Here is a 20,110-nt window from a genome sequence, read left to right on the forward strand (position 1 = left end):
TTGGCTTGGTGTCCAGCGTGAGAAACGTCTGAGGTCCATGCAGGCTGGGGGTCTCGGGTTGTAGGGCATGACTCTCACTGCTCTCTGGGGAGATGGAGCTCCTACTGTTCAGGGTTGACCGAGACTCTGCATAGCCTCGCACTGACTGTATGCAGTACATCCTTGCACTTAAAAATTGTTGGGTCTTAATGTAAATGTACTGAGAGGAAATGGGAGGGCTTAGTGTGGGAGGTGGGAGATGAGGGGGGGCATTAGTGTGTGAGAGGAGACCAGGTGGGAGAGGTGAGAGGGCGAGTGACCCTGTGGGGGGATCTCTCTCTCTCTCTCTCTCTCTCTCTCTCTCTCTCTCTCTCTCTCTCTCTCTCTCTCTCTCTCTCTCTCTCTCTCTCTCTCTCTCTCTCTCTCTCTCTCTCTCTCTCTCTCTCTCTCTCTCTCTCTCTCTCCTATTCAAAGGGGCCATATTGGCATGAAAGTTCTTTGACGCACATAACTTCACGTCACACTAACTAGAGGTTTTTAAATTAGTGGAAAGTGTAAACATTGGAATTAAGGTTGTCACTTTAAATGATTCTCCCCTCTCCCTCCCTCTCTCCCTCCATCATGGTGGGGTGAGGAATGTATTTGCAGAGTGCTGGGGGGCAGGGGGAAGAGGGGGGGGGGGGGGATGGAGGGAGGGGGGGAGGCTGACCCATGTCTGATACGAAGCAGCCTCCCCCCCCCAGTGAAGAGGTCACCAGAACAACATCCAAATGTCCTGGGAGAGGAACGCCGTTGACTCGCATTCCCCCCATACCGCCATATTCATCCTGTCACCACAACTTACTCAACAATGAAAAACTATTCATTGTGTTTATGTTGACTTTATTGTTGAACCCTGACCCCTCACCATCCACGGACCGAAATGGATCAACATGGACGTGATTCACCTTCGGACGCTGGGGTTCTGAACCCCCTGTGGACGCACTCATGGGGTGGCCGTGCTTAGGAATGTGTTTTTGTAAACGTGTGCATGATGAGTGTGTGGGTGCGTATGAATGTTTGACCGGCCTCCAGCATTGACAGACAGAGGGACGGTCTGGGAGAGATGGACTCATGGACAGTGTTTTCAATGGCTGGCACCTACACTGGAACCTTTCACAAAGACATGTGCATGTGTGTGCGTGAGTCTAAAGTCCTCCTGCGGGTGTTAATGTTTTCTGTTTTCTAAACATGATTAATCATCGTTAGCGACACCTCATTTCATCCCGCCTCGACAGCATCAGTATTCAAGAACCAGATTGGTGGGCTTGATTGGAACTCCCTGGTCCAGAACTCTCCGCTCCAGAACTCCCTCTGGTTCATAACGCTCTGGTTCAGAGTTTAGAGCCCATAAATCCCCTTTATGGTTCCCCACCGCTACACTCCACATGTGCTACCTGGTTCCACACGCTGGACGTTTTAAACCCTGCATTTCCGGTGGCTACATCTGTGTCAAACACCCCTCGCTCCCCAGCCAAAGGGGGGGGGGGGGTTAGCATGCATTTTAGCGCTGACTTGTATTAGTTGCCTAGCATGCCGAGGGATGTCATGTGTGTGAGAGGTTTTCCATTCTGGCAGTCAAGGAGCCTAGTGCCGTCGCCAGGAGAACGTCACGAGGCCAGAGGTGGAGCTTTCATCTTCACCGGAGAGGTTATTTTTATCTGCTTCCCGTGCGGACGAGACCACTGGATCGACCAGATCTCTGTCTCGTTGTCGCAAAGGCAATGATGAGAATATGGCATTGAACAGAATTTGTATCTCTCTAAACACACACTGAACGAACACACACACACAGACACACTAAACACCACACACACACACACACACACACACACACACACACACACACACACACTGAATGAACACCCACACACACACAAAGACCAATAAACTCGTTGCCCTGGCTTCTTCGCCACGCTGAGAAAACAGAGATGTAATAAAAGCACTTGGGTTTGACCGACCTCCAGCAGAGACAGACAGACAGACAGATAGATAGAAAGAGAGGCAGAGATGGACTTATGAGGTAGTAGTTTTAAACTGCTGGCCCTTATACTGGAATCTTCCACAAATAAATGTGCATTCATGCGTGTGTGTGTGTATGTGTATGTGAGTGTATGCGTGAGTGTGTGCGTGCGTGCGTATGTCTGAGTGAGGGCACCCCTCGACAGCTGCTTCTAATCACAGAACCACCACAGCTTCTAGAACCGTCCGCCGGCCCCGTTCAACCCAACTAACGCCAATTAGCGCCAAGGGACGCACCTGGAATTAGCGTTGGTTTAGTTAACCCCATCTGCGTGCGTTAGCCCCGTAGCTAAGTCCCTGAGAGTTCAGGTTAGAGTTAGCATAATGCTAACCCATGTTAGCATTAGGGTTAACTCCAGGTTAGCGCTTAGCTTCAGGTGCTATCCATTAAGCATAGCATCTTCCTCTGTATTTAACAACGTGGCCCGCGGCCGTTAAACCGAGCTGGAGTGTGGAGTGCAGTGGGCCTCAAATCGTCTGCTGATTGACAGCTCAGGTAACCAAAAGGTTATCGTGGGATGAAAGGTCAGGGAGGAGCTGGGGGGGGGGGGGGGGGGGGGGGGGGGGCATACCGACGAGAAGCTACCATGATCTAAGGACGAAGGTATTCGGTGAAAGAGGTTCGACTGGCGTGTGGAATCCGATCCGCTCAGAGAAGCTGTTTTCATTGTGATTCCATCAGGGGTGCTGCGAGGAATTCTAGGACCCCCTCAAACATGTGACAGAGGGGCCCCCCCCATACCAGTCCATCAAACACTGAATCACCTCCACCCTCTGAAGGGGCCCCCCGTAATACCCCCCCCATACTGTACAATGAAGAGGAGGCCTCTACACACACACACGGATGTACACACACATGGACGTACACAAACACACACACACTCATGGACGTACACACACACACACACACACACACACACAGACATGGACACACACACACACACAATGGACGTACAAAGACACACACACACACACTGGACGTACAAAGACACACACACACACACACACACACACACACACACACACACACACACACACACACACACACACACACACACACACACACACACACACACACACACACACACACACACACACACACACACTTCCTGTGGGTCCAGCCTCGCTCAGACAGTTCGGATATTAGTTCAGCCTCGTAACAACAAACACCCTCCCCTATACTTTAATGAAGTCGGATTATGATCCTGTGTTAATAAACAAGAATTTATTAACTACGATGTCAGACGAGCATCAGAGAGCACCGAGGACTTCAGGGGCCCCTCGGACCCCAAACCGAATCCCCCCCCCCCCCTCCCACTCATACAGTCTAATGACTCCAGCGTGTGAGGGGGTTGGGGGAACAGTGGAGGATCCCGGCTGAACGGTTCTGGGTTTGAATCCCAGTCACGTGTCGGTAACCTAAACTGTGGAGATCCCAGAGCAGGGACCAACCTTCTTCACCTGGCAGATGACCTGCTGACACAGAAAACGACAGAACCGACCCTGTGACGGAGGGACAGACAGACTGCGTGGGTCTGTACTGGAGATGTTACAGACGCGAACACACACACACACACACACACACACACACACACACACACACACACACACACACACACAGGCACACACAGGCACACACAGGCACACACAGGCTGAAAGCATCGAAAGGATCTAGAAGCGTTCTGCTCTACATGCCGATAAACATTCATGACAAACAGAACTTTGGAACAAGTTCCACGAGGCTGGAGGGAGAGTGTTCTGCTCTGCAGTCAGGCGAGAAGGAAAGCAGGGCTCTGGGGAACAGCTACTAGGTATGGAGGAGGACTGTGTTCGGACGTGGGAACCAGTTATCATGAGTCAGGAGCCCAGAACATCAACGCAAACCACAGCCTCTTAAACGTCATCGATACCCGTTCGATCAGACCGCAGAAACGCTTCACGAGGCTAATCACCGCGGCTACAGCGGCATGCTAATGATGCAAACAAAGGACGTTCTGTCGCTATGCTAATGCAGCTCGTAGCTACGAAGGGGAATACACGGAAAACAAGAGAGTTGGCGGCCGGCCGGTCGACTCCTGTACTTTGAGGTGATTAACAGAGCTGAGCCAGCGTTCTCCCGGGGAACTCAGAGCAGCGGCGAACACAAAGGAGGCCTTGTCACGAGGCCCCGCTGACCTCCGACCTCCTCGCCATCCAGCCGCTAATCACGGCTGAATGTTGCCGTATGGTTGAAATTATCCAATCAATCCCCCCCCTCCCCACACACACACACACACCCCCCCATCAACATACACACACACACACACACCCACACACAAACACACACACACACACACACACACACACTCAGCGTAGCCCACAAGGGGAATTATGAGAGAGGTTTGGCGCGACGGTGCCTGGGCCGAAGCTTCGAGCAACAAGAAGTCGGTTGCTCTGAAGCGGTCGCTTGATGGTTTCATCGTCTGGTCAGCCTGCTTGGATCGGTGCTCGGCTCTTGATGTCTGTTGGCCGGGCGGGCCACTCGTTTGGGGACAGACGCTGGCGTCAGGATGAAGGCGGGCAGTAAAAGTTGATCAAAAGGTGGACGGTGAATATAGAGCCGATTGGTTGAAAGTGTTTTCTGTTACGGGAATGAAACATGTGGGATGGTTTAGAAGCTTGTGTTAGCGGGGTTATTTCTGATTACCGTTTAGGCTTTCCAGATGAAGCTATTTTATACCAATACAAGAATAGATTCAGATGGATTTTAGTCTTGTTCTAGCAATAAGTGGCAGTAGAACGTGAGTTGCAACACAACGAGACGTTTCACACAATGAAAAGCATTCACTGTGCTCACATTCACCGTTACTTTGGACGCACGGAGCTGGAATCTTTGTCTCAAAAGCTAACGTAGCTCTTTGCCTAGCCGCAACCAGCTAGCAACTGCCAAATCCGCTTCCAAGCCCGCGGCCAGAATACCAGGCTTTAAAACAAGCGTCAAACCGAGCGACTCCTACCCTTCAGAGTCAGAGTTTAGTGTTGCCCTTGGCTTCCCAACAACGCTGAGCTGGCCAGGTTAAACGCCGGTTTTAAAACGAGGATTCATGGAAAACTAAAAATGGAGGCAAGCGATTAGTCATCGCCACCCAAAAACAACACGGGTGCTGTTAAGGTTTCCGTCGTCTATGGTTACCGTGAGCGGGTCAGGGACATCAGGTCTAAAAGAGTCTAGATTTCAACACCAACGTTTCATGGAAGCACCCATGTGGCCGGTGTCGAACTGGACTGAAGATAACAAAGACATGTGAGCGATAAAGACGTCTTCCTTGAACATAACGCATGTTCTGACCTGTGCTGAAGAAGACATGGTACGACCCGTGCCCCATCCCTGAAGAGAGCCAGTACAAACCACTGAGACACCACGCTGACATCAAATATTACAAAGCAAACATTTCAGCTCCAGAGTAAAAGTCCCATTCCGTGGATGGAAATGGAAGACCGAATCTCAGCAGTGGCTATGAAAATACGGGGAGGAAATCAAAGAATAGCAGCGATCCAAAATGGTGGTTCTCACAGTCTCCAATGCAACCGCTCCGATGCAACCACACCTTAAAATAGAGGAGATAAAGACATACAGAGCATTGGCAGGGCTAGACAGTGAGACCGTTTCTCACCGGCCAAGACCCACCGCACACATTCACAGGCTTCTCCTTACCAGCATCATCAAAGAAGCGCAACTTTTTAATTTGATTTTTAATTTGATTTCATACTTTCATACTTTATTATATAGTGAGATCGACGGGAAGCTATGGGAGACAGAGGGGAGGGCCTGCAGCAAAGGACCACGGCAGGAATCAAACCCGTGTCACTGCGATCAGGACTGAGCCTTAATGGTATTCGCTCTGCCCGGGGCGCCACCGGGGGGGCCCAAAGTAACTCAAGCGTAACTTTGAGATCTGTAGGTCAATTACAATCGTTTGCTAAGGAAAGCAGTCCAGTCGTTCCTGCTCCTGTGTGTATTCTCACAGGATTTAAAGAGAAGAAAACATTTCTGACAGGCGGAGGGGAACCGTCATAAAGTAATAACTGCATAACGCGAACCAGACAAGTTGACACAAAACTCATATTCTTTCATTTAAGCGCCGAGCGGGGAGAACTGTTAGAACATGGTGGAACACACACAGAACATTCCGGAAGAAAAACCAGATCTCCTGCCTGCCCATATGTGTCAACCTCACCCCCTGGCTTGCTCTCTCTCTCGCCCACACCCGGTCTCTCTTTCTCTCTCTCTCCTTCCCCCTTCCTTCTCCCTCCCTCACCCTATCTCTCTCTCCTTCTCTATCTGTCTCTCTATCTGTCTCTCTCTTGGATACGATAAAGCAGAGAAGTTAAAATCTCATGTGAAGGACGTGCGACTCTGTCAAACAAAATCTGTTGACGTCTGTCCAAATAAAAAAAACACTGCAAGAGGTCAAGGTGAGACCAGCAGGCATGTTTGCTTTGGTACAGCATCGTAATATCTGGGATAAGAGATGGATGTTTGGTCTCAGCCTCAAAGATGAAATGTTCATGAGAGGAATCAACCGAGTGAGAAACTAATCGGGAAAGATGGCGACCCAACGACATTATGTAAACGCATCCGAAGCTATCAAACTGAATTATTCTGGACAGCAGTACACTTATTGCTCCAATGGTCACAAGAAGATCCCTGCTTCCAGATTAAGGATTGGGTTGAGAGGTATGGAATGGGATCCAGGAACAGAGCTGGAGATCTGTGTATAACGGATAAACTAAACTGAGCCTTAAAGGAGCATTTCACCGGTGGAGGCATGAATATGTATTGAAATTGGGTCCTATATGTAGTCGAATAATAAAATGAAATTCTAATTTGGTGCCGTCTTGACCGAGAAAAGGCAGAAAGTGACTTTTTGGCGCTTGTGGATTGAAGACAACAACTCCCACCATGCACCACGATGCACAACTTCGCTGGCCACTCCCGCTGGTCTAGATCTCCGCCTATCGGACACCTCACTGTTCCATCTACCAAGCTGATACCGCAAGACTGCTTGAAAATCATTTCACACAACATTTCTAGTGAAGAGTATTAGTTGGTGAACTCAGTGAATTAGTCCTCGTTTGTATTTCGTTCGAAATGGTGAACTTTTACATGGTGCCATCTTCTTTGTCAGATCCAGTACCTTCCGCCATTGTACTTCAGTTTCATCAACAGCCTCTGTTAGCTTAGCTTCAGACGCTGTGGATGTTAGTTTCTGCTGTTGAAGTCCCAAAATAAGTTAATGATGCACGACCATTCAAAAATATGAGTGGGTTTCTAACGATACAAAGCTTAGTGGAAATGGGTGAAGTTTCCCCTTAAAGCAGGTTTAACTGACCCCTGTAGTGGTTGGGTATAGGGGTCCGGATTGGGAACCAGAGGTAGGGATGGAGGGCGAGGAGCTCGGTACTTACATAGATCTTGCGGTGCTGGTATCTGAGGTGGAGGTTGTGCATGATGGCTCCGTCGTGGAGGTCGTCCAGCGTGGCCATGTCCTCCACCCCCTGGATGCTGCTGGGGTGCATGGCCTGCACCTTCTGCCTGCTCAGGGCGTTCTGCTTGTAGGTGTACACCTGGAGACACGGGGGGGGAAGGTGACAGATCAGGAGACAGGTAGGACCGCAGGTGAGAGGACAGGTAGGACCGCAGGTGAGAGGACAGGTGAGAGGACAGGTAGGACCGCAGGTGAGAGGACAGGTAGGACCACAGGTGAGGGGACAGGTGAGAGGACAGGTAGGACCGCAGGTGAGAGGACAGGTAGGACCACAGGTGAGGGGACAGGTGAGAGGACAGGTAGGACCAAAGGTAGGACCAGAGGTGAGAGGACAGGTAGGAGCACAGGTGAGAGGACAGGTAAGACCAAAGGTAGGACCACAGGTGAGAGGACAGGTAGGATCAAAGGTAGGATCACAGGTGAGAGGACAGGTAGGACCACAGGTAAGAGGACAGCTAGGACCAAAGGAAGGAGCACAGGTGAGAGAACAGGTAGGATCAAAGGTAGGATCACAGGTGAGAGGACAGGTAGGACCAAAGGTAGGACCACAGGTGAGAGGACAGATAGGAGCACAGGTGAGAGAACAGGTAGGACCAAAGGTAGGACCACAGGTGAGAGGACAGGTAGGACCAAAGGTAGGACCACAGGTGAGAGGACAGGTAGGAGCACAGGTGAGAGGACAAGTAGGACCAAAGGTAGGACCACAGGTAGGAACACAGGTAGGACCAAAGGTAAGAGGACAAGTAGGTGCACAGGTACGGTCATGGGTAAGACCACAGGTCACACAGTAGAGAACTGAACACACCGTCTCCATCACTCATGTTCTGCTAGTTAATCAGTTGATGAATTTTTCCAAAGCAACCCACAGTGAATTAAGGTTGGTGACGTCATCAATGAGCAGGTAGGGGTTTAGTTAGGTTTGTTTTAGCCTCGACGTTGGAGTTCAAACCCAGACCCTTTGGGCTGGGAGTCAAACACCATGACCACTAGATTATACTGACACACACATTCACATAACACCACGAGAAAGAAAAACATGACATTGAACTTTCCATGCTCTTAACGGCTGTAATCTATAATGAGGTAAACAGATATATGAATGTGTACTGCGTTCAAGAATCTCATCATCAGATTGGAGGCCGTGCCTGGGTTTTTACTCTCTGTCCTCGAATACTACACACCAAAGTACACACTCAGGAGACAAAACAAACATAGCTTAAAGGTTGGGAATGGGATTTGCGAAATGCCATCAGATTTTGAAAATACACAACTCAAATGGTCCTACCCCCTCTCCTTCAACGCTGACTCTGACTCCACCCATTCCAAGTACATGGACGCGCAATCATGCACGAGCGAACACAGATGCGCGAGAGCGAGCCATCAGCTAGTTAGCTAGCTCCAGTAGCTACCGCAGGATAACAACAAACAGAAGCTTGCTCTGGGTCACGAGCTTTGAGTATTGATTATATATATTATAGCTTTGAGTTTTGACTTTCCAAAGCGGGAAGACCTTAGCCATAGGTTTTATATCCCCAAATCAGAAGAGCTCAGCACCACAACCATGTGATCCCCTCTCTACTGGGTATAGAAGCTGGTCTCCCAGCTCAGACTCAGAGGAACCCACACTCTGCTTCACTTCAGCTGGAAAGACCAGGTCGCCTATGATGGTCCCTCAGTGGTCAGGTAGATCTGATATTACTTTGTTGATCCCTGACGGGACTTTCAGATGTGAGATAGCTAGGATGGTGAATGAGTGGTCAGTGAGGTCCCGCTGCAAGCAATTGGCTCGATACTAAGGTCGGGGTTTGAGCAATCTACCAAATCCTGACTGTTCGAAGAAAGGCTCTCAAAGTGAAGTCTTAACATCAAATATGCAGAATGAAGCACTGATTTTCCAAGCCTTACTAAACCTACTATTTCTAGTTGTCTTTCTAAAGCTAATTAGCCATTGAATAAATCTCCTCACTAGATGAAACGGGTCTTCAATGCTTGGTCTGGTGTGTCCGTCTGAGTGCGTCCCTCTATGCTCTGACAGCAGATCCAGTCGTGCTCAGCGAGCATTCAGCCGTGAGGAGCCCTAAGCTGCAGGATCAGCCGGCTCCAAACGGTCCTGTCAGGACAGGACCAGACTCCCCTGCAGGGGCCCTGCCCTGGGGGAACACAGCCTCGTAACCTGGGACTGGTCTGACATGTTCCCCCATATAATACCATATATTTACAATCAGGGCATTTAGCAGACGCTTTAATCCAAAGTGACTTACAATAAGTACATTTGTCAGAAGAAAGAGAAACAACAATCTATCTCTGTCGGTACAGTAAGGACGTTCATAGAACCAAGTGCCAAGCACTATCACAAGGTTAACCCATTCCCCGTACACAACAAAGATAGCTAGGATAAGATGCGACACGACTCCTTTGTATTTATTATTTTGTGCCAGGACGTACGACATACAATAAGTGCATACATTAAGTCCCTTCTGCTTCATGTTCAACTGCTGGCATGAGTGCATTCTGAGTGGGCTCGTGGGAAGCTCTTGTAGAGTGGGCTACACACATGTGACCACTAGGGGCAGTAGTTACATTAGATTGCAGTAGATACAGTAACCTAATGCTAGCTAGCCTTTTGATGTATGGTCGCTACGCAGGAGAGACACATTTTCAGGTTATCGCTAAATTAGTAAAGAGTAACGTCTGTGTCGGTCTAGTAAATGTTAGTTTACCCAATACACTACAGAAGCCACACTAGTAGCAGTGAATCCTCTGCAGCAGCAGTAATCGTAGCAGTAGGGCTTAACAATTGTTTTTGTTTGGTTCCGGTTTCCGACCGACCCTGTCAATTTATGTGCGACCCAAATTATTTTATGTGCTTTAAAAATATATATATGTGTTAGGGTAGATGCAAACTATAATTACGTTTTTGTACAGCACCTCTTCATTCTGTACAAGGATGAGCGAATTTTCTCGTTTTTAAATGAAAACAACCTTCCAATCATTTGCTACCGCTGAAAAAAAAAAAAATATATATATGTATAAATTCCCTACCTACCCATGACCTCAACTGACAAGCAACAGGAACCAACCTAGCAGTGGCAGTAGCATGGTAGCAGCAGTGGCAGTAGGATGGTAGCAGTAGTAGCAGAACGTAGCTGTTTATGGGTCATCTGGGCTCCGCGCCATACAGCTTCTTTATCAGGACGCGTCACGATTTAAGGCCTCAGACGTGCTGGCAGAGACGCTGATAAGAAACAGTGCAGGTCAAGCAGTAGTCAACACTCACTGTGCTGATTCTAGACCAGCCCAGATAGCCTGAAGACTACACTGGAGGTGAAGAATAAATACATCTATATTATTTTTATATTATTATTATTATACGATAGAAAACTCTTAATTTACTTAGTCTGCCTATACCCCTCTCCGTCTCTCCCTTGCCCTTTTGCAATTTAGTGATTCCATTTTAAAAATGTATTTTTTGCAGTGTAAGGCTGCAGTTTAACAGAGTATTTCTGCAGTGTATTGGTGATGTTTAAGGGGTATTTCTGCAGTGTATGGTGATGTTTAAAGGGTATTTCTACAGGGTAGTACTGATGTTTAAAGGGTATTTCTGCAGTGTAGTGGTGGTGTTTATAAGGTATTTCTTTAGTGTAGTGGTAATGTTTAAAGTGTATTTCTGCAGTGTATTGGTGATGTTTAAAGGGTATTTCTGCAGTGTAGTACTGATGTTTAAAGGGTATTTCTGCAGTGTATTTCTGATGTTTAAGGGGTATTTCTGCAGTGTAGTGGTGATGTTTAAAGGGTATTTCTGCAATGTTGTGGTGATGTTTAAAGGGTATTTCTGCAGTGTAGTGGTGATGTTTAAAGGGTATTTCTGCAGTGTATTTCTGATGTTTAAAGGGTGTTTCTACAGTGTAGTGGTGAAGTTCGGAGGGTATTTCGGACCAGGCCTGGGTCAGAGCATCAGGCCCCATGCCGGATGGGTCAAAGGGAGGGGGAGGAAAGAAGAAAGGAGAGGAGAGATGACAGAGGAGGGATGAGTGGAGTTTAACAAGCCTGCTAATTAGTTGGAGGTCCCATAAAGAGTCTCCTAATCAGGGTGTGCGTGAGTGTGTCTGTGTGTGTGTGTGTGTGGACTCAGTAAGGGGTTGTCCCCAGGGATATATTTAACATTGAACAACACACACACACACACACACACACACACACACACACACACACACACACACACACACACACACACACACACACACACACACACACACACACACACACACACACACACACACGACATTCCAGCGTAGTGACGCCCCACCGGGGGGGTCAGACGCCACCGGAGCGTCTCTCAGGGGTCGTTGCCATGGAGACCCGACCTTCGGGACCGAAACTGTGACGTTTGCTGCCTGTCTGCCCGTCTTTTGTATGCGTCCGTCTGTCGGTACATCTGTCGCTCTGTCAAAGTGTCTGTCTGTCCGTGCATCTGTCTCCCAGGCGAGGGAGTGTCTGTCTGTCTGCCTTTGTGTTTGTCTGTACGTGCACCCGTCTGTCTGTTAAAGGCACCCAGTGCAACTTTATGTAAACATTCAATGAAAAATAAACATTCAATTTCTAGTCTTTTTTACACGTAGTAAGTTTCAATAACTCCATACCATTACATATCGACATTCAAGGAGCAAAGATGAGACGTCGTTGTGTGGTGAGAACTGATAGAAAATCGTAAACAACAACAATCGCCGGTGGGGAGAAGCCATTTTTCCATTGACTGGAAGCCTGCTTTATTTATTGTAGGTTACAAAAAATAAAGAAAATGGCGGCATTGTTGTTGTTATTGATTTTGTATCAGTTCTCACCACACAACGACGTCTCATCTTTGCTGCTTAAATGTCGGTATGTAATGGTATGGAGTTATTGAAACTTACTACGTGTAAAAAAGACTAGAAATTGAATGTTTATTTTTAAGCCTCGAAAGTTGCACTGGGTGCCTTTAAATGTAATAATTAGCTCACAACCTGACAACATCCTCACTAAAATACACACGGCTCAAGATAATCCAACATGACGGAGGTGAGGGGTGGAGATCAGGGGCGGAGACCGGAGGGTGGAGTCGGGGGGTGGGGTCGGGGGGTGTACAGTCTAAACACAGACCTGTCGGACGAGACCGGAGATCAACGGTTAGTCAGATCCTGCTCCACCTCTCTCTCCTCTCTGGGCGGAGTATCATCACCTGTCTGTCCGTCTTCTAATCTATGTCTTCTAATCGGTTTGTTTATATGTCTATACATCTGTCTGTAAATCTGTTTTCAATCTCTCCGTTTGTCCTTCTGCATATCTGCTTCTATGTCTGTCTGTCTGTCTGTCTGTTCCCCAATCTGCATGTCTCTCTTGGCCTTCCAATCTGTGTCTGTGTGCTCAGATATCCATATGTCCGTCTGTCTGCTTGTTTATCAACCCGTCTGTCCGTCCGTCTAGCTTCAATGAGATTGGCCGGGACAGGAAGTGGACCCTGCCCTAATTAGGGTTGATAATTGGTCCACCATGGAAACCGTGTGTGCTGTTAGGGGGGGGGCGAAGGGGAGTGGGGGGGGGGGGGGGGAGGGGAGCTGAAAACAATAGCATTAAAGAGGCGCTAAGCCTAGCGACATATGCTAACCGGTAGATGAGTGAAACAAAAGGCTGAGGCAGAACCTGCTGTCTGCAGGGTCAGCAGGGCAATCAGCTGTTGAGCCAACAGACAAATTAGCCGCAGCGTAAAGAAACGCTCGGGGATTAGCGGGGTTGTAACATGGACGACAGAATGGAAGAATGTGAAGGGTAGGCGACTCTGGAAGGAAGTGTGTTCCCGTTGCTGCCACCGGTGTAATTGATGTGTTTTGAAGAGGACCCAGTTAGTGTTACACCTGACCTGCTGTTATCCGAGGATGAACATCGCCCCTCCCACCCCCTCGGCAACACAGAGACCTACTGCACCCCCCCCCAGCTCAGAGAGATACTGCTGCACCGTCAATTCACTGCACTTTTGTTGCGTGAGGAAATGAGTTTGGACATAGACAACCTTAGATACCGACCTCATCAAACAGCCCTGAGGCAGGAGTCTAGTGGTTAAGGTGTTCAAAAGGTTCTGGGTTTGACCCTCTAACCCCTACCTGCTCCTTAATGACCTGTCTCTGTTCTATCTAACCCCTACCTGCTCCTTAATGACCTGTCTCTGTACTGTCTAACCCCTACCTAATCCCTAAAGACCTGTCTCTGTACTGGCTAACCCCTACCTGCTCCCTAATGACCTGTCTCTGTACTGGCTAACCCCTACCTGCTCCCTAATGACCTGTCTCTGCACTGTCTAACCCCTACCTTCTCCTACAATAAACGTATCTGAAATCAATTTGGCTAAAAACCTCTGATTAAAAACCACAAAACAAACTTTATTAACTTGATGAAGTTTTCAGCTGAAGATTAAATTAGAAAGAGATTCAAACATCATACATTACATACGATTGTCTCAGCTCTTCCTACCTTGCAGTGTGAACATGTTGGTGGATTCTAAAATGCTTATCCACAGCCTCACCCTAGCACCTGTCCGCTAACTGACTGAACAGCTGCTCTACGGGACAAAGAGCTGTGTCCTCTTCACCTGTCCTCACCTGAGCTGAAAGGGACCTTCGACCCGGCCTGTTCACATCTGCCGTTAAACACGTCGTGTGTGATCCGATCACAAGTGGACAGCTCTACAGACAACAGGTGTGACTACACCTGAGGGAGATCCGTTCCCACATGGAGCCGTCCACCTGGGATCAGATCCCCGGATGCACCCTCATGCCAGGTGTGAACATGGCCTCAGGCAGATCGAGAGACAACACACACACACGCACACACACACACACACACGCGCACACACGCACACACACACCAGGGGATCTGATAATGGGATGCAGAGGTCCCCTGATCTCCGCTCTGCATCTGTTGTTCTGGAGACAAATAATTACCCCGGTCCCCGAGCGCAGAGAGAGACAGGAGATATCAGAGAGAACATTGAGACCAGGAGAGGCTGGAGAGACCAGGAGAGGCCAGACAGAAGAGGAGAGACCAGGAAAGACCAGGAGAGACCGGTAGAGTCAGACCCGCAGAGACAATGAGACGTCTTTATACTGTCCAACCCCTACCTGCTTCCTAATGACATGCATCTTTAGTGCTGTTGAATGACTGAACAGCGGCAGCAGAAGTCCAGAATTCAACAAGCTACAGAACAGCAGCCCAGCGTGGACACTGAGCAGGTGTTCAGTGTCCGGTTACACACACACACACACACACACACACACACACACACACACACTTCCTGTGGCACTGCTGTAAAACAGTTTGACCTCCGACCCCCGGCTGTCCTCATTTCCAGTCAGAAGAACAAAGCACTGTCTGCGCCGCCGACGCTAACGCCAGCTAGTGTTTGTTTACAAATGGGGGGGGGGGGGTGGTGGCACCGCGTGCCGGTGTTGACATTCAACACCTCCTCCTGCTGCGGGATCAACCGTCGCCGACACGCCAGCTGACCACGAACAACACAACAACACACGCAAACGCACACACCGCCCACACCGCAAACAAAGACACCGTTCAGCACCATTCAACCCTGAGGATAGCTGCAGCTTGTAGCTAAAGCATCGTTCAGTGAATACAGAGACACAGCCGGTAGGGGTTAGACAGTACAGAGACAGGTCATGAAGGAGCAGGTAGGGGTTAGACAGTACAGAGACGGGTCATTAAGGAGCAGGTAGGGGTTAGACAGTACAGAGACAGGTCATTAAGGAGCAGGTAGGAGTTAGACAGTACAGAGACAGGTCATTAAGGAGCAGGTAGGGGTTATATAGTAAAAAGACAGGTCATTAAGGAGCAGGTAGGGGTTAGACAGTACAGAGACAGGTCAATAAGGAGCAGGTAGGGGTTAGACAGTACAAAGACAGGTCATTAAGGAGCAGGTAGGGGTTAGACAGTACAGAGACAGGTCATTAAGGAGCAGGTAGAGGTTATATAGTACAAAGACAGGTCATTAAGGAGCAGGTAGGGGTTAGACAGTACAGAGACAGGTCAATAAGGAGCAGGTAGGGGTTAGACAGTACAAAGACAGGTCATTAAGGAGAAGGTAGGGGTTAGACAGTGAAGAGACAAGTCATCAAGGAGCAGGCAGGGGTTGGACAGCGAATACAGAATAAGTAATAGTAATACTGTAACTGTGTTTTGTGTGACGATATGTGATAATGTATGCTTTTCATGGTCCTTCCATGTATTTAATGTGGACAGATCCGTGTCCCTGTGTTCAAAGCGTCTCTTCACGGGGGAGATCTTTGTGGGTTTCAGAGCATGTAGGGAGAGTTTAGGGATGAGAATGTCTTAATCTGTCCGTAAATCTTCTGGACAATAGTGACCCCCCCCTCAAAATGACCCTAAGCCCACAGCGGGGGTCCCATTGAGGCAGAACAACTCTCTAATGCGGACAGAGCCTCCATATGCTACGCCTACGCTGCCTATGCTAAGATAACCTTTGCTAAGCTAACACCACATAAAAGGTGCTGGTGAGGGGGTTTGTCAATGGACACAAATCACTCACCCCTTGTTTGGTCTGTAATTCAGTTCAGGCGTGTAAAGGGTGTGGTGAGAGTTTGACACCATGAGTGTTTGATTAAAGGTTAAGTTCATCCTTTGTATGATCAAACACAACATGTCAGCAGTTATTAACCAGTCTGTGTCTATCAATGGCGTCAGTGGCTTTATCACCTCCTGCTTTCAAAGACAAACCTCAACCCCCACAGGCGTTGGTGGTGGTGGTGGTGGTGGTGGTGGTGGTGGTGGTGGTGGTGGTGGTGGTGGTGGTGGTGGTGGTGAGGTTCTTTTGGGGCGACGCAATGCATCATGGGAATCGTCGCACCCTCCTCCCTCCCACGACACGCCTCCAAACTCAAATCAGAGGTTCACAGTGGGCCGGAGGAGGTTCAAAGCGGACCAGGCCGTCACGCGGTCCTGTATATCCTGGGCTAATCTGTCGTCGTTCCCCGCTATTAGCTGCGCTAACGTGTGTGTGTTGACGCCCCCCTGCGCCCCGTTAGCCTCTGTAGCGCTGCCTGTGATCTCTGGTGGTTTGATGTTGGAGACACGCTGCTAGCCAGGTGCTAATTCACACCCTCCCTCAGCCTCTCTCTCTGCAGGGCTTTGATGAACTGTTTGGATGAATTAGCCGGTGGTTATAGGGCCCCTGTTGTAGCACCAGGTGTCATGTTGATTAGCCATTAGCCGTTTCTCAAAGAGCTACCCCTAGAGAGAGATCACACGTAGGAGGGTCCGCCCATGGATGAAGCATGGGGGTCGGTCTACCAGTTGGTACAGGCCACTGGGTGGACTGGGAGGGTGATCCACCATCATACGTTCTTGGAGCCCCGTCCACACGGAGCCGAAACGGGCAAAAAACGATCCGGGTTCATTTTATGCGGTTCTGGAATATCTCCGTAAAGACGGAGTCATTGCGAAACCGCATCGAGGTGTAGAAACGCTGTAGTAAATATTCAAGGCGCTGGTTCGCCACAGAGAAAAGTGGAGCGCATCAAGCCTGCGCGCTGTATACAAACAGTCAGTCACGAGGAGATTCAACCTTATAATTTGAGCAGAAATACTTTTTAATGTACAGTTATTAATTAAATTCATCAAGGGGCTTTATTTTAAGCTACAAAAAGAATGCAAAAAATATATATAAATAAAAAATTCAATGCAACTCTCACATCCCCCAGCTGGTGGGGGGACTAATGACGTCGTCGTTTGGCGTCTCAGGCGTCCACACGAATCCTAACACGCAACCGCATAGGTCCGGATAGATTTGAGACCACCTCCGAGGGTGGTTTCAGAAATGTGCGGTACCGGATTCGCCGGCTCCGTCTGGACGGTCGGCCGAAACGCACAAGACTTACGCGGTTTCACCAAAAAAAATCGGGTCTTTGTGGACGGGGCCTTGTTTCTTTTTTTTTATTTATCCTCAATTTAGCCAGGGCGACCCCATTGAGGTACAAGATCTCTTCTCCCAGGGAGACTCACTTGCTCAGAGATCGCCTAGACTCCGCATAGCGTCCCCCCCTTACCCCCAAACCCCTCTTACACACTTATGGTATGTTGTACATCCTGGCACTTAAAAAATAGTACTTACACTGTGTAGCATCTTATCCCAGTAATCTTTGTTGTGTACGGGGAATGGGTTAACCCATTCCCCGCAGTTGCAGTTCTATGAACATCCGTATTGTACCAACAGCGATATATTGTTGTTTCTCTTTCTTCTGACAAATGTACTAATTGTAAGTCGCTATCGCTATGGATAAAGAGACTCACTAAATGCCCTCAAAGTAATTGTTGTCCTGGTTTCATGTGGTTCACATGATAGACCACCGGTTGGTGGACACTACCACCATGTTCTGTATGCAGAACCAGATATCTGATCTGCTCCAGTCCAGCTGGTTTCTACCTGCTCGTACCTGCCGCCCGTGTGGCATCTCTCCGTTTGTAGAGCGTCTTACCTGGCCATAGTCGCTGACGATGACGACCACGCCTCCGGAGCAGGTGGACACCGTGCTGGGCAGGTACTGGTCATCTTCCTTCAGCCACACCCGGGCTCCCTGGAGGCAGAGTTAGAACCACACGTTACTGAACAGAACAACCACAGAAAACATGTTCACCAGAAACACAACAGAGTCAGCTTCACACACCAGAACCACACGTTACTGAACAGAGCCACAACAAAACCCCACGTTACCAACCAGAACCACAACAACACGTTACTAATCAGAACCACAACACAGAACATCTTCACACAACAGAACCACTTCTCAGGCATGAACCAGTACCGTCACATGTTTTTGTGCTGCCTTCTAATATCTGTTTCTGTATTGTGTTGTGGTTTTAGAACATAACTGTCCGAGTCCCATGAAGACTTGTCCCATGAAGACTTGTCTTGACTAAAAGTCAAGCCTTTTGGATTTGAAGGGTGTTATCTAGCTGTGTAGTTCTGTCCGAGATCGCAGTGTGAGGGCAGCACAGTCATAAATGTATCACCAAGAAAAAAGAGGAAGGAATTTGCAATGAGCTTTATTCATTCCTACACGTTAACAACGAGTGATACAACAGACCTTAGAACTTTGTGATTTGTAAACAACGTTTTTTGAACACTCTTTTTGTCCCTTTCAGACACACAGATGCTTTGTCCTGGATTTCAAGAGCACACAAATACAAACTCTACTAAGTATTTTTGACAATGTGAGATGGCATGATGAAGGAATCTCAGCGGTTGGACTCTTCACACCCACCATAAAAAAATAGTGCTCCTGAATCCCTCAAGGTTTCACAACGTTCCGCTATGAACCACGACACCTCCGATTCACCCCTCGGTCCATCTTCACATTGACCGCCATGTAATTACTTTAAAATCACCGTTACCATGACTTCCACTCCGATGTTGCCATGGAGTCACCGTGGCATTGACCTTCTTCACCAGCCAATTGGGTCACAGCTGCCGGAGGGGGGGGGGGGGGGGGGGGGGGTAGCAACCTGGGAACTATATTGCGGTGTCGGGTTCCACAGGAGGCTACCTGCGGCGGAGCGTTAGCTTCTCAAGTGGCTAGTGAAGACCGATGTTTATTGAGGCTTTTTAGCGAGTGAGGTCAGCCGTGCAGAACTGGGAGAGACCTTGTAGGAAGCCATGTTTTACTGCCACCAGCTTTTTACGGCTTACTGGACGCGGCTACGGTCATCCCACAACAAGCTGCCGGATAATTCATATTTAATCAGGCTAACGTGGGCTGAGCTAGTCAGATGTTAATTAGCCCCCTGTAGAATAGCCTGCTAATCGGTTGCCTCCGTGGTTAGCCCAGCCGTAGATAGCCTCGGGTTGGCTAGTAACGCTAGTTAGGATAGTTTGAATGCTAACGCTAGTTAGCCTGATCGTAGTTTTCCTCCCTAGTATGGCCTCAATCTAGCATCCGTGGTAAGCATGGTCGGAGTCAACTTACTTCGCAACTTACTTAGGAACAAAGCTTAAACAAGACTCCTTCTGTTCAGTTGTTCTCGCTGTTTTCCTTTACTTTACTTGAGGCTACAGAAGAGAGCGAGGATCAGTATGGAGCGCGGCCGCCAAAAGCAACAGGCTCGCGGAAGGCCTTCAAGCCTGTCCTCCGTTTTCTGAGGATGTTCAGGACCCCCGGTACTTAATACCCCGGCTGAGACGTTAGCCGCCAGCTCCACGGCCGACCACAGAGGGGCCCCTCTCAGGGGCCGCCCGGTCGCTAAGCGCTCAGCCACATGTGCCCGGGTTCATTAGCATGACGGGCTAATGCTAATGGAAACGGCTAACTGAAGGGTATGCTTCGTTGTCGTTGACCACCAACACCGCCGCCGCCACCCCTTCATCAACGTGACCTTTGACCCCCCATCCCCCCCATGGTCTACTTCTTACCCAGTGGCAGCGGTCTGACTAATGTAGGGGAGATAAAGGGGAGAGAGGGGGAGATAAAGGGGAGAGAGGGGGAGAGCAG

The 20,110-nt window shown here is 48.9% G+C and overlaps 1 protein-coding gene across 11 annotated transcripts in view; it reads right to left on the bottom strand.

Moving 5' to 3' along the window:
• myo10 (myosin X) overlaps window positions 1-20,110 on the bottom strand; it is a 72,860-nt gene that overhangs the window by 50,070 nt on the left and 2,680 nt on the right. For all 11 annotated transcript variants that reach the window (XR_009526863.1, XR_009526856.1, XR_009526854.1 and 8 more), the window contains exons 2-3: window positions 18,101-18,199; window positions 7,489-7,647 (exon numbers count right to left, since the gene is read on the bottom strand). Coding sequence is in view for 1 of the 11 variants with exons in the window: in XM_060058041.1 (XP_059914024.1) it covers window positions 7,489-7,647; window positions 18,101-18,199 (258 nt within the window). In the remaining 10 variants the exon portion in view is untranslated. The remainder of the gene's footprint in view (window positions 1-7,488; window positions 7,648-18,100; window positions 18,200-20,110) is intronic.

This window comes from Gadus macrocephalus, chromosome 8, assembly GCF_031168955.1.
Source record: "Gadus macrocephalus chromosome 8, ASM3116895v1".
Taxonomy (NCBI): domain Eukaryota; kingdom Metazoa; phylum Chordata; class Actinopteri; order Gadiformes; family Gadidae; genus Gadus; species Gadus macrocephalus.